Source organism: Cryptomeria japonica, chromosome 3 (genome assembly GCF_030272615.1).
Source record: "Cryptomeria japonica chromosome 3, Sugi_1.0, whole genome shotgun sequence".
Taxonomy (NCBI): domain Eukaryota; kingdom Viridiplantae; phylum Streptophyta; class Pinopsida; order Cupressales; family Cupressaceae; genus Cryptomeria; species Cryptomeria japonica.
Window position 1 is genome coordinate 822,486,969 of NC_081407.1, and position 13,370 is coordinate 822,500,338.

The 13,370-nt window shown below is 33.3% G+C and overlaps 1 protein-coding gene across 1 annotated transcript; it reads left to right on the forward strand.

The window, feature by feature from the left end:
• Positions 1-777: 777 nt before the first annotated feature.
• Positions 778-2,212, forward strand: LOC131874389 (uncharacterized). The gene is made up of 4 exons (XM_059217739.1): positions 778-1,029; positions 1,115-1,468; positions 1,715-1,870; positions 1,952-2,212. Exons 1-4 carry the CDS (start codon positions 778-780, stop codon positions 2,210-2,212), a joined length of 1,023 nt encoding a protein of 340 aa, XP_059073722.1.
• Positions 2,213-13,370: the final 11,158 nt, after the last annotated feature.

Here is a 13,370-nt window from a genome sequence, read left to right on the forward strand (position 1 = left end):
CTGCAAGACAAGGGTTTTATCTAGTTTTTTCACTTTCGGGTTTTCGATGAACCCAAATGGGTCAAATATGTCTTGAGCCAAATTCATGATGATTTTATGTGGCTAGATAGACCACATAAGATCACAAAGCAATCCATTCAATCGGTAACCTGTTTAAATGCAACTAGTGAGATCATTAATCTGAGGCATGTAAAGAACATCACTGTAACATAGGTAATCAGATCCCAACATGACAATTGGTTGATGACAATCAGTGATATAGTCAAACATGATGTGAGACTTGCATCGATGGTGACAAGGTATAAGGTGTATCAATCTAGTAGAAAAAATTTAGTATCCGACACTACAATATATGCAGCCTATCAGATACATAAGGAGAAAAAATTGTCCGACTTGTGTGGAGTACTTCTCAGTGAGATAATGAGAAACCTAAAGAAGATTAAAAAAGATAAGAAACATGTTTTCAAGTTTAGTTCTTTGATTTTCTATTTGGCATTTTACTTTATGAATAAGATCCCTGGTATAGAAAAGGTGCAGTGGGCCTATAACAAACCGGTGGCAATTCAAATCAAATAAGGTTTGCAAGGACTAGGAGATGTTCAAGATCAAAAAACTACTCTTTGGGGCTATTTCAAATCATTCCAAGGTATGATGCAGAGTCAAGAGAGGATTCCTAAAGAAATTGTTCAAAAATATGAGGATACCATCTGTTTCATGGTAGATAAAGACCAATGTCATATGGAGATAGTAGAACCAAGAACAATATGGATCATGCCCATGGGGTATGAAGTGGATGGAAATACTCTTGATACATATGCTCAACACCTTTTGAGTATATCGGTTGATGAGAAAGAAGAAAGGTTTGGCACATATAAGGAGGAAAGTCTAGACCTACATAAGAAACTCACCAAGATCGAAAGAAAGAGGAAGGTCAAAAAAGAAGTAGAAGAGCTTGCAGAGAAAATGAGTATAACAAAGGAAGTTATTCAAAAGGCTAGAGACAACAATATTCTGAAAGAGGAGGACATGGTAAAACCAAAGACAAGTGGTCTCCACTACTCCCAAGCAAACTAAGCCAAGGCAAACCAAGTCAACACCTACCTCTGGTGCTTAGAAGCCTGTCCCTCCACCCAAGCCACAAACCAAGTCAACTGGTGGAGATGAGAAGAGAAAGAAAGGAAAGACACAAAGGGAATATGTTGCAGTCACTATAGAGGAAGAGACAAAGTCTAATGAAGCAGTGAAAGAGGTGAAGAAGACAACTACCTATGCTAGGGTAGTGAAGAAGCCTCAATCCGGTGGAGCCCAGCTGAGCAAGAAACCAAGAACTAAAGCTGAGCCATCCGGTAGAGCCAGATTAAGAAAGAAGCCAAAATATGAACTTCATAAAGCTCTGAAATCCAGTAAAGTAGAAGGTACTTATACTATTGTGCCCCCAATGACATTAAGTGAAATAGTTGATGAAGTGGTAAAAGAAGGAAATCTAAAAAATATATCTATATATTATGAGAACTGTGATGATAATGATCAAAGAGCTATAGAGGAAGTTTTTGTACAATATATGAATATTTATATTAAATCCTTGATAGAATTATCATCTATGATTTAAAAGGGTTTGTATGATATTTTGGATTCCATAAGGCATACGACTAATTTGGAGGATGAAAGAATAAAAGAATATGTATTAGTTAACTTGTGTTTTGTCATTTCTAAGGTTGAAGTTGATAGAATGCTAAAGATTGCAAAAGATAGATTGAGAATAGAAAAGAGAGTGAACAAGATTATGCTTGGGAAGATAGATGAAGTTGTCAAGGAGACAAAAATAATCTTGAAACAATTTTTGCAAGAGCACATATATGAGGTTAATCCGGTAAAATATGACACCCAATCGGAAGAGAAAGCATATGAAACCTCCATTCCCTAAGTGCAAACATGGGTTTCTGATGTGTAGAAAGATCAGTCAATAGAGCAAACCATTCTGAAAGGGAAGACAAATGAACACACTACAGTTGTTGATGATCAGAATGTTGGAATCTCTGATGAAGCTGGACAAAATCCTCCGATGATAGAGGTTTATTTAGAAAAGGCAACTGAGGAGATTGGAGATGGAAAAGGAGAAGTTTATGTAGGAAAGGAAGTTGATGATGAAAAGGAAGAAGTTGCAAAGGAAGATGAAAATGCAAAAGTGGTAGAGAAGGAGAACAAGTTCTAGTGACAGTGGCAAGAGACACTGTAGTAGACAAAGGAAAATAGATTTTTACTAACTTAGATGATTTCACTCAAGGACCAATAGATCTGGGTTCACTATCTCCCATCCAAGCACTGAAGCTAGAAACTCTTTCTCAAGAAAAAAGAAAGTGAGGACTTACTCAAGTCTCACACTGAAGATAAAAAGTTCATAACTTTGGCCACGAATGTATTGGAGAAAATTTTGCCATCCTTTAAGCATGATTTAGATGATACTCCCTCTGGTAAGATCAGAAGCATGCTTAATATAGTAGACTCACATTTTGTGTCTTTGGAGAGAGCGATAGATGATAAATTTTTGACTTAATTTAATGCTATTAGATTAAGGATAATTTGGAAGATGATTGAAGGAGATAGGGTCACTTTGATAACCATTATGAAGAGCATACAATATGCATTAGGTGAAGGCGGTCAAATATATGTCATGTCTAATTTTTCCTTAATTTACTATTGACATTGACAAGAAAATAAAAGAGTGTGAAGGGTAGTTCGCTAGCATATCTCAATCCTATGCACCTCAATCATTCTTTGCTAGCAATTTTGAAGCTCAAGTTATGGGTATACTTGATAAGATTAAGAGCCTAAATCAAGAGAAGGACAAAATTTTAGGCAGAGTGGGAGAATTAAGAAGCCTTATCACTCCCTAGATAGATACATTAATCAATAGTAAGCAAGCTACAATGAATTCTCTGAATAAGAGTGTTCCGACAGATCATAGAGGAGCATAGATGCACCCCTAACTTTTTAGTGCTTTCATCAATATTTTGGAGAATTTGAAGAAGGGTTGGGATGATCACCTACTGTCCCTATAAACAAGTCTTGCAGATATCTTAAATTTTTTTTATGTCACTGTATATATCCCTATACATAAATTTTGATCGTTATCCACCTTTACCATTGATGTCAAAGGGGGAGAGAGCGAAGTGAAAAGGGTGTATATTCTCAGGGGAAGCGTGTTGAGTCTTGGAGATTTTTGAGTTTTGGATTTTTGCAGTTTTGAGTGTATAGTGTCATTTTTCACAGTGTTTCCATCAATGCCAAAGGGGGAGATTGTTGTCAAGAGACTTTGTTACTGTGAATATTAATGCATGAGAGATGTTTCAGAGTTGTCATTGATGGAAACTTAGTTTAGAAATCATATCCGGTATATGTGGATTTGATTTACTGGAAGTTGTATTATTCATTAAGCATAAGTCTGGAAGGTGGAATATAATATCTGACAGAGTATGCGTACAATGTGCATATCTTGATTTGGTTGTGGTAATAGAGGCAAATGATTCGAGGTTTTAGGCATTTTATTTTGTAATTCTAGTATCCGGTGTTGATTCATGAGTGGGATTGAAGGTCCGGTATCCTATAATTCAGGTAGAACAAAGATATTTTGATGTTAAGTGATGTAATGTGTGATCCAGAATCTTTGGGATGATTTCAGTTTTTTTTGTTGAGTATGAGGTAATTATGCCAACATGTGAGAAGCTTGTTATCATCTTGTTTAGGTCTGATATGAATTTGTGGATGAACTGAGCCGATTTGTTGGTACACATTGTATATTTTGCAATATTATGACGCCGACATATTGGAGATCTATTTTGGTGGTGCAGATATATAAGATCAACTTCTATGATCATTTGGGTATGGAATATGTATGGTAGATGTGCGAATGTTGATGTGTGACGAGTGAATGAGCATCAGTATGCAGATTTGGTGCTCCGGTATATGACTGTACAGTAGAACAAAGAAGATAAGTAGAACAAAGGAAGACAGTTAGATTGTGCTTAACCAGAACTTCTTTTTGGCATTTGTAGATGCTATATATCAGTTCAATTATTGTTATTTCTTTTGTAACTCATTTGTAGGATAGTGACTCCTTCAGGGTTGTAGCCCTCTTTTGCATTTGAGCAGTGAACTCTAGGTAGTGTGTCCGAATGCAAGTGCATTCCCCTTTTGTAATATTATCATACTCCTAATCAAAGTATAATAATATTGCGTGTCTCAATCCCACCGTGGTTTTTCCCTTTCCAGGTTTACACATAAAAATTCTGTTATTATGCTTTTGTGGTTGATTGGTTTATATTTATGCACTTTACTTTCATTCTTATGCATCCGGTGGTTTAAGAATCAGTTTAATAAATTTGTGAATTATAGAACATTGATTCACCCCCCCTCGTAGTGTTCACTGATTCCAATGACATATTTGTATCTGATATCACTTTCTGAGAGAGAAGGTTATAGAGCAAGAAGTCAAATTGGAATATTTTCCTACAAAAGATAAAAATGCATCTATTTTCACAAAGAAACTTTGAAAAGATACATTTGGGTATCTTAGGCAATATATGGGTGTTATTGACCCTCCTAACTAGTGCATAAGATGGTGTATCTATCTAGGGGGATAAATTCAAGGTATATCATTTTCTCTTGGATTGATGTGGACTACCTCTTAGGGTGAGTAGACAATTGGATGGTTGCTACTAATAGGGGGAGAATGTATGATTGCATTGATAGGTTATGGAGAAAATGTCTCCCTTTGTCCTTGATGTCAAAGGGGGAGACGATGTAGATTAATGCTAAAGCAAGATTGTAGATGATTGTTCTATCAGTGAGTGTTGCCATCAACAACAAAGGGGGAGATTGTTAGAGTTTATTGTCATTGATGTCACTAGGTCCTTTCATTGGTGTCAACCCTCAATGTTGTATTACCATTGATGTCTGAGGTGCAACTGTGATATTAATATGTGTTGAGATGTTGTGGGAGATTTGATAAATTTCATGATCGGATGCCAACCCTTTGTTTGGAGTTGATGTCTACACTCATTGTGTTGAGGAGTCATTGGTGCTTGCATTGATACTTTCTCTTGTATGATGATGATGGCGATGATGGTGATGATGTGTTATGTTACTAAAGTTCATGATTGGATTTCATGCCTTGTTTGTTGTCAGTAGAGATGTTATCATGATATCATATTAAAGATGAAGTATTAAGATAAGGATTAGAAGCATTAATATGAGGATTCAAAGTATTAAGATGAGGATTAGAATCCCTAAGATGAGGATTAGAAATATTAAGATGAGGATTACAAGATTTGTGAACTTACAGATATAATGTAGATCATCTTTTGCATGACACAACCTATTGTTCTATCTCTCTTATTGCTCCTGAGTGAGAAAATGGTGCCACAAGGATGTTCCAGTCCCTATAAATTAGTGAAGTGTGAAAATGTAAGAATGTGTTACAAAAATTGTTATGGAGAATGCTTTACATTCCTTTTCTCTTGAAGTTATTATTTTCTGATTCGGGATTTAATAGTTATGTATTGTGGATGTTTCACTGCTATCTTTTTGGGTCACTAGTGTTCCCATAGATAGTTTTTGGTAAATGTAGTAGGTTGGCAGTTTGGTTTCTTGTTAGTACTGGTCCAGAAAATGCTTTGCATTTCTTTTCATTTTTGTTTCTACTTATATGGCTTGGTGGATGTGCTTATATTGTCTAAGCAATGTATTAGTTTACATTTCAAGTGATGATGTGTATCACAAGTATGTCTAATAATGTTTTATCTTGTAATTGTGTTGTCTAGCTTTCCAAGTATAAAGTATTATGTATCAATTTGGTTTTGATAGCCTGTCTTGGAATGAATGTATGAAAGAAGTGTATGGGAATGTTTTTGAGTGTTCATAGAATGTCTTTATGGTATACATGATAATGGCTAATCTTTTTGGTGCCACATTTTTCTCGGAGTTTGTTTTTAGGGTGTTTTATGGTTGACAAGCATACAAATCTTATTCTATTGCTTGTGATATGCATCTATGTATCTACATAAATATTGGAGGTTATGATGAGTTGTATTTGAGCCCTATTATGTCTCAATTTGAGCCACATTGTGTAAATTCATTTGGATATTGTGTTTTTGGGCCGATTGGTTAAGTGCTTCATGTTGCATCTACATGTTACCTTGTTTTTGACTTAGGGAGATGTGCACCAAAACAAAATTATGGTTGGAGCTACATGGATAATTGAAATAATTTGTTCTAGGTCCACTCTATCTCCTATTTTAGACCACTTCCACTGCAATATGTTTTTGAGGCAAACTTGTTGGAGTCATTACTTATCTCCTATTCTAGCCGACCTAATTTGATGTTTTCCTTTCTTTTGGAGGATATAGAGAGAGAGAGGAGATCAAATCAGTTGTAAGGTAGTTGAGTATGTAGATTATGAGATATGTGAATTTGAGGTAGTAAAAGTATGGTGAAATTTGTGGAGCCAAATTATTTAATGACTGCTTCAGGTAGCATGTCAAGAGCACCTACACTCTAAGGAGACTATTCGAAATTATCAACTGAAGGCTTATTCATTATAATTCAAAACTTCATACATGTATCATGCTCTAAGATAGTGAATCTCTTCAGAAAGTCCTTGTGTCTTTCCTAGAAAGTCCTTTAGGGAGAAATGTTCTCCCTTCGATAATGAACCTTAAAACAAATTGTAAACTTGTTCATATATTGTGAGATAAATCTCACCTTGGATTTTCCCTTATTGATTTTTCTATGTAAATTCGGTGTTTTCTTGTGCATTGGTATTCATTTCTTTATCTTTCATTAATGTTGATATGTTTAAGAGTTTTGAATTTTAATTGTGCTAAAGGATTTAAGTTTTAAGGTTACCGATTCACCCCTCTCAGTATTTGTGTGTATCCAACAAAAGTACCTATTTAAAAAAAAATAATGTATAATAAATTATTGAATTCCTCAAGTACATTTTAGACCAATATATTGAACAATAGATTATGGTATTATTTTGAGACATGTCTTTGAAAAAGTATAAAATGAAAATGAGGAACCTTATTAATACTTTGTGAAGTTCAATAAATTTTTCATACAATTATAGAGTAGAATTAAAGGTCCCAACATGCTAAAGAAATATAGAGTAGAAGTCCATTGAATTTATAAGCATTAGTGTAGGTTTTTCTTTCCTAGTCGGTTAATTATTTTCATGTTCCTAGGTTTTTCCTATAATTTTAATTAATCTTGTTTAGGATTGATAAAGTGAGTATTAATGTCAGTGGGTGCAAGGCATTGGCATCCTCCATGGAAGTTGTGCTTGCCTATAATTTTAGGATTTTTGGATGGTCTCTTCCCATTAGTCATATTTATCACCTCTTCCCTCTTATATTCTCTACATGTATTCACTCCTAGCTATTCTCTCTATACTATTCTATTGCATTGTAATTGCAGTATGTAGATATTTTCTCTTCCTTCTCTTTATGCTATTTTTATTTTGTATCATTTCAGTTTCTCTCTTGGATACTAACTCAGTGTTGTTATTTTGATCTTGTTACATTTACATTCATAGTTTTATTTCTATTCATTTGCCCTAGGTATTCGAGGAACTTATTCATCTTTTCACGTTCTAACATGCAATCAAAGTTGTTCTAGTGTAATAATATATTTTATTTCCTTTGTTTGAGAGATTAGGGGTGCCAAATATGTTTTATGCGATTTTCCTGGAAACCTAACTTATGCTCTTCTCTTGGATTTCCATATGAACTTGATAATTAGAAAAATTTGAGGGAGTTTTAATCTGTAGGTTGTTTTGTGCAGATATTTTGTAAATGTTGGGTATTTACAAGAAATTTGTAATCTTGGTGGATTTTTCAATTGTTTCATAGATTCTAGTAGGCTCAATAAACTAATATTTGGCTTTCAATTAACCAAAATCAAAGCACAAAAAATTAGAGGAAAGATTGGATTATTTTTCATTTTTGCATCAAATTTGTGTTGTTTGCAAGTCAAATAAAAAAACAAGTTGGAAATATAATAGAACTCTTCAAGGATCATAAAGTAATATTATGATGAAATAAAATATATGTAAACAAAATATACGCTCATCACAAGATTACCATTTCATTTTTTTACTTTTGACCTAGTCAAACAAACTAATTATTTTACAATATTTTTTAGCCCCAAAATAATAATTTAAACAAGATACCCCTATTGAGTTTCTGAGACATTTCCAAAAAAGTAAAATAAAATTCCTTAAATTTGCACCCTAGAAAATAGATTTATGAAAAATCCCTAATTTTATATTAATCATTTGACATCAAAATTAAAATTTTTAAAAATATAACCCCTCTAGAATTTTGAGACTTTTTTAGAACTGTAATTTTTTTTTGACAAATTTATTGATTTGCAACCAAATATTAAGATTATGAAAAATAATAAAACCATTATAACTCACTCGAGAACGGTGGTCTATACCTGCATTTTATATTGTAAGCTCCTGAGACGATCCCTAACATTCAGTAAAAATGTTTGTAGAAACATTCATAAGTGTTTGAGAAATATAAGGAATTCTTTAAAAACCCTAGGGGTTTTTCTTCAACTTTGACTGCACAAGGTTAGTCTTAAATTATTTTGAACAAAACAATAAGATAAGGTAATAAAAACATCAAGTGTTGGAATCCAACCAATGCGGCAAAATTTCAATGATGAAAATGTGAATCACAATAATAGAAACAATGCAATGTAACATCCATATTCACACTCATAAAATCAATTAATAAAACCTAAGATCTATGCATAAAATTAAAAAAAACATTAATACCTTAGAATGTTCCATTTTTTCTTGATAAATACTTGAATTCTTGATGTACATTTGCTCTCAAAATTTGTAGCAAAAATTTAATATCATGGTTTGATGCTTGATGATGGATGTTTCATAATGATAGTGCTAGCTCTTGATAATGATTTCTTGATAGATGCTCGATAATTTGATAATATTGTAGGTGCTCAAAAGTGCTAGCTCTATAGAAAAATTAATGAGTGAAGACCTTATTTATATGTCACATAATGTTTGATCAATGATGGAGATTAATTAAAACTTGATCAATGGATGAGAAAATTTGAGAGAGGGTAGGACCTATAATGCACATGCATTGATAAGGTGGAAGGATAAAGTAGGGTGTAAATGCATAGAGGAAATAAGTAAAATCTTAATTTTGTTTATTTGAGGTAGTTAAATTAAGTAAATCATTTTAAATTTATTTAATTTTTAGAGGAAAGTATTAGCTAATTAAATAATTTTACAAAAAATGTTTAATTATAGAGGATCAAAAGATGAATTAATTAAATAATAAAATTATTTAATTAATAATAGAAAGAAAAGGATAACAAATTAATTCAATAATTAAGGGAGGTTGTCTTCTCCCTATCTCCTGAGAAGGCCCCTGGTCCAAATGACTTTACTAGATTTTTTTTTAGAAGTGTTGGGACTTCTTGGATCCTAATACTCTCTTAGCAGTGGAAGAATATAAGTGGAATAGATCTATCCTTAAGGAGTTGAATAATAGTCTGATTGTTATCATTCCTAAGGTAGATAATCCTCAATACTTTGCACAATTTATGTCTATATCTCTAAGTAATACTCTCTAAAATATCTTTACTAAGGCTATTGTTAAAAGGTTCGTAGTCCTAATTCCTAAGATTGTTTCATGTGAACAAGGGGGATTTGTGCCTAGTAGAGAAATTACAAAGGGAGCTATTGTTTCCCATGAAGTTTTACACTCTATTGCTACTGAAAAAATCTCTACCATGATTCTCAAGTTGGATATGATGAAAGAATATGATAGGGTCAATTGGGATTTTTTGATATCAGTTCTCAAGTGACTTGGTTTTTGTGGGAAATGGGTTAAATAGATATCTGCTTGTATATCTATTGTTAGATTCTTATTTCTTGTTAATAGCCCCCCCTGTGGTTTTTAGGCTTCATCTTGAGGAATTGGGCAAGGTGATACCTTGTCCCCTTTTTTTAATTTCTTATGACTAAAGGTTTGAGTAGGGATATTAGGTCTACTTCTTCTTCTAGTCTCTCGAAAGGTGTTGCACTTTCAAATTTTGATGGTCCTCATACTCATTGTTTATTTGTGGATGATACTTTATTTTTTGGTCAAGCCTCTGTTAGACAATCTAAAGTTATTAAGGGTATTATTGAGGATTATACCCTTGCCTTGGGCCAATTGGTGAATCCTGAGAAGTCTAAAAAAAATATCATGAATGTTTCCCTTTGGTGCACCATAGATTAACTAATTTTTGGGGTTTTTCAGTTGGTACATTCCCTTGTAAATATTCGGGAATTACTTTCTTCTCTAGTTTAGAAAAACATCAATTTTGGGATATGATATTAATAATTTTATCTAACAGGATTTTATCCTAGAAATGTAAGTGGCTAACTCTTTTGGGGAGTATTTTGATGATAAAATCTATTCTTAATGTTGTTCCTATTTTTCTTATGTTTGTTTTGAAGTTCCCTAAGAAGTATTCATGCAAGTTGCAAACAACTTTGAGATCTTTTCTCTTGGATGATAATGTTAGTGGTAAATCTAGGACCCCCCTATTAGCTTGGGAAAAGATTTGTTTGCCCAAAATTTATGGGGGCGCGGGTATATTAGAGGATTACATTTTCAGAACAAGGCTCTAGGAGCCAAGCTGGTTTGGAAATTATATCAGAATTCTAATTCTAAATGGGGGAGATTAATGTTTGCTAAATATTTGAATAATTCTAATAGACAAAGAATTTGTACTGCTTCATCGAGCTACCTGAGGGCTCCTCAATCTAGAACTTTTTGTCTTCTCGTAGAGATGATGTCTTGCCTCATTTGTCTTGGTTGATTCATAATAGTCGTAAGGCTTGTTTTTGGGAAGATGCTTGGAATGGACATTCTCCTTTGAATCAAGTCAGGGAATGGGCAAACTTGTAGACTTGTTTGAAATCTCTTTGGGGTATTTATGTTACTGATTCTCATTTTATTGACAATTTTGGGTGACTTCTTAAGGCCCATCAGAAATCTATTGGTTTGTTACCATTCTCACAAGAATTTAAGCATTCCTATAATAATGAGCTTTGTAGGAGGACAATTATTTTTATTGATAATGATGATGAGTTGATCTGGACAAAAGATAAGAGTGGTAGTTATATTGTTTGGGATGGGTATGATTCTCTTGTTGATGTATTGGGTGTTCCTCATTGCCCATCCAAGTTATTTTGGGGTCTTTCTTGTCTTCCTAAGGCTGGCGCTTTTGCTTGCTTGGCTTATCAGGATAGGGTTTTGACTGGTTTAAGATTGGATAGACCTTGCATTACGACTATTTTCCCTTGTTCATTATGCCGCTATTTCATTGAATCTTCTGATCATCTTTTCCTTCATTGTTCCTTTGTGAAAGAATGTTGGTATTGGACCCTTTTCAAACTTGGTTGGTCATCTCATCTTTTTCCATCACACCAATGTTAGTTTCAAAGTTGTCCTTCATTATTTTCTTCCTCTACGTTTGCTTGTTTTGGGAGGTCAATCCCTCTCTTGCCATTTGGAACATCTGGCTGGAAAGGAATAATCACATTTTTTAAAAGTAGTTTTCCTCTATTAATGATGTTATCTTCAAAATAAAAAAAAACCTATATCTGAGGTGGTTATGAGTCATATATATAGAGATTTATCTAATTTAAAGTTATTTTCCTCTTGGGACAATAAAATGGTTTCAACATGGCATATTTTGCACCCATTACCAATGCATGATTATGTTCTTTTGAATTCAATTAAGAAGAGTAGGAATCAAGTTAAATAGAGTCATCCACCCTGTTAATTTCAAGCTAAATTATGATCTACGAATTTGATCGGGGGAATCTAGGTATATCAAGCATTGGATCTCTCATTTTTTACTCTTCTGATAATATTGTTTTAGCGGCATGTAAATTGGTTTCTTTTGGAACTAATAACAAGGCTAAATTGGAAGCACTATATTTGCATCTTGATTTGGCCATTTCTCTCAATATTAAAAACATTGTTATTGAAGGTGATTCCTTGCTTACTTTTCATGCTCTCACAAATAAGAAGATGCATAATTGATGATTGCAATATCTCCTTAATGGCATTTTATTGCAATTGATTTTTTTTATTCTTATGAGATCTCTCACTATTTTAGAGAGGTGAATACTATTGTAGATTTGTTGGCAAGTAAATTTATTGATGAGCAGATTTTGTTTCAAGAAGTGGCAAGTTGTAATCTATCATTGATGATTGCATAATATTTGGTTCATTTCAAAAATTTGGTATTATTGCTTACCTAGGAAATACTTTAATTATCCTTTCTTGCAAGTATTATGGTGTGCTTGGTGAATGCCACATATACACATACAACATTTTCATTATCATTGTGGTTCTTTATAGAATTATCTTAAATTTATTTCAATGTGACTAAATCTACCACAAGCTTCCACCTTTAATACATTGACACGATTTATTTTGTCGAGAGGATATATGTTAATGTACTTTATGACAACCTTGTGATATATTGTGTCACATTTGATCTATTAATGCATTATTGTCTACCAAATTTGAGGTTTTTCTACTCATTTGCATGAGGGCTTCTTTGGCTAGGCAATATTATATCACGTGAATTCATACTGGTCGGTTTAATATCCCAAAAATGATGGTACAATATATTGCCTATCAATAAAAATAGGGGGGTTTTAAATTTTGGCTATGAAAAAATACAATATTTGGTGAAAATAGGGGGGCTTTCAATTCGGGTTGTTTATGGGGAGGGGGTGACAAAAAGGGATGTTAGGGCAATACTTTTTGAAAATAGGGGGATTCTTTAGTATTCCATGAATGCACATGCTATAACCCAGGTTCACTAAGTGAAGCCCCCATGCTCATTCGTCATTAATTTTTATGGTTATCTTGATTTTCACACACTTGGAATGCTACAGACGACTCTGTATGGAATTATTTCTAAATATGAGAGCTTTTTATCTTGATGTTTTAGTTACTATATATGGGTTAATTTAATGTTGGTGGTTATCATCTTGTTTATCCATGTTACTTGATTGTGATATTTTGTGGTATCAGGTTTTTATGTCTAAGAAGTTCTAGGATTTTGGTGACTCGTATACATTTGATGATGAAGAATTTTGCAAGGTGTTTCATTTTCATAATACAGATGTTTCTTATGTTGTTAGGAAATTTTTGGTAAGTTATGGCTAGCTCAAAATCCATCTTCTCTTCTTTTTGAGGTTGCTTCTCAATTCCTTACTATTTGTATGCATCTTTTGCTAGTTTATTGTATGGTAGAAGCTA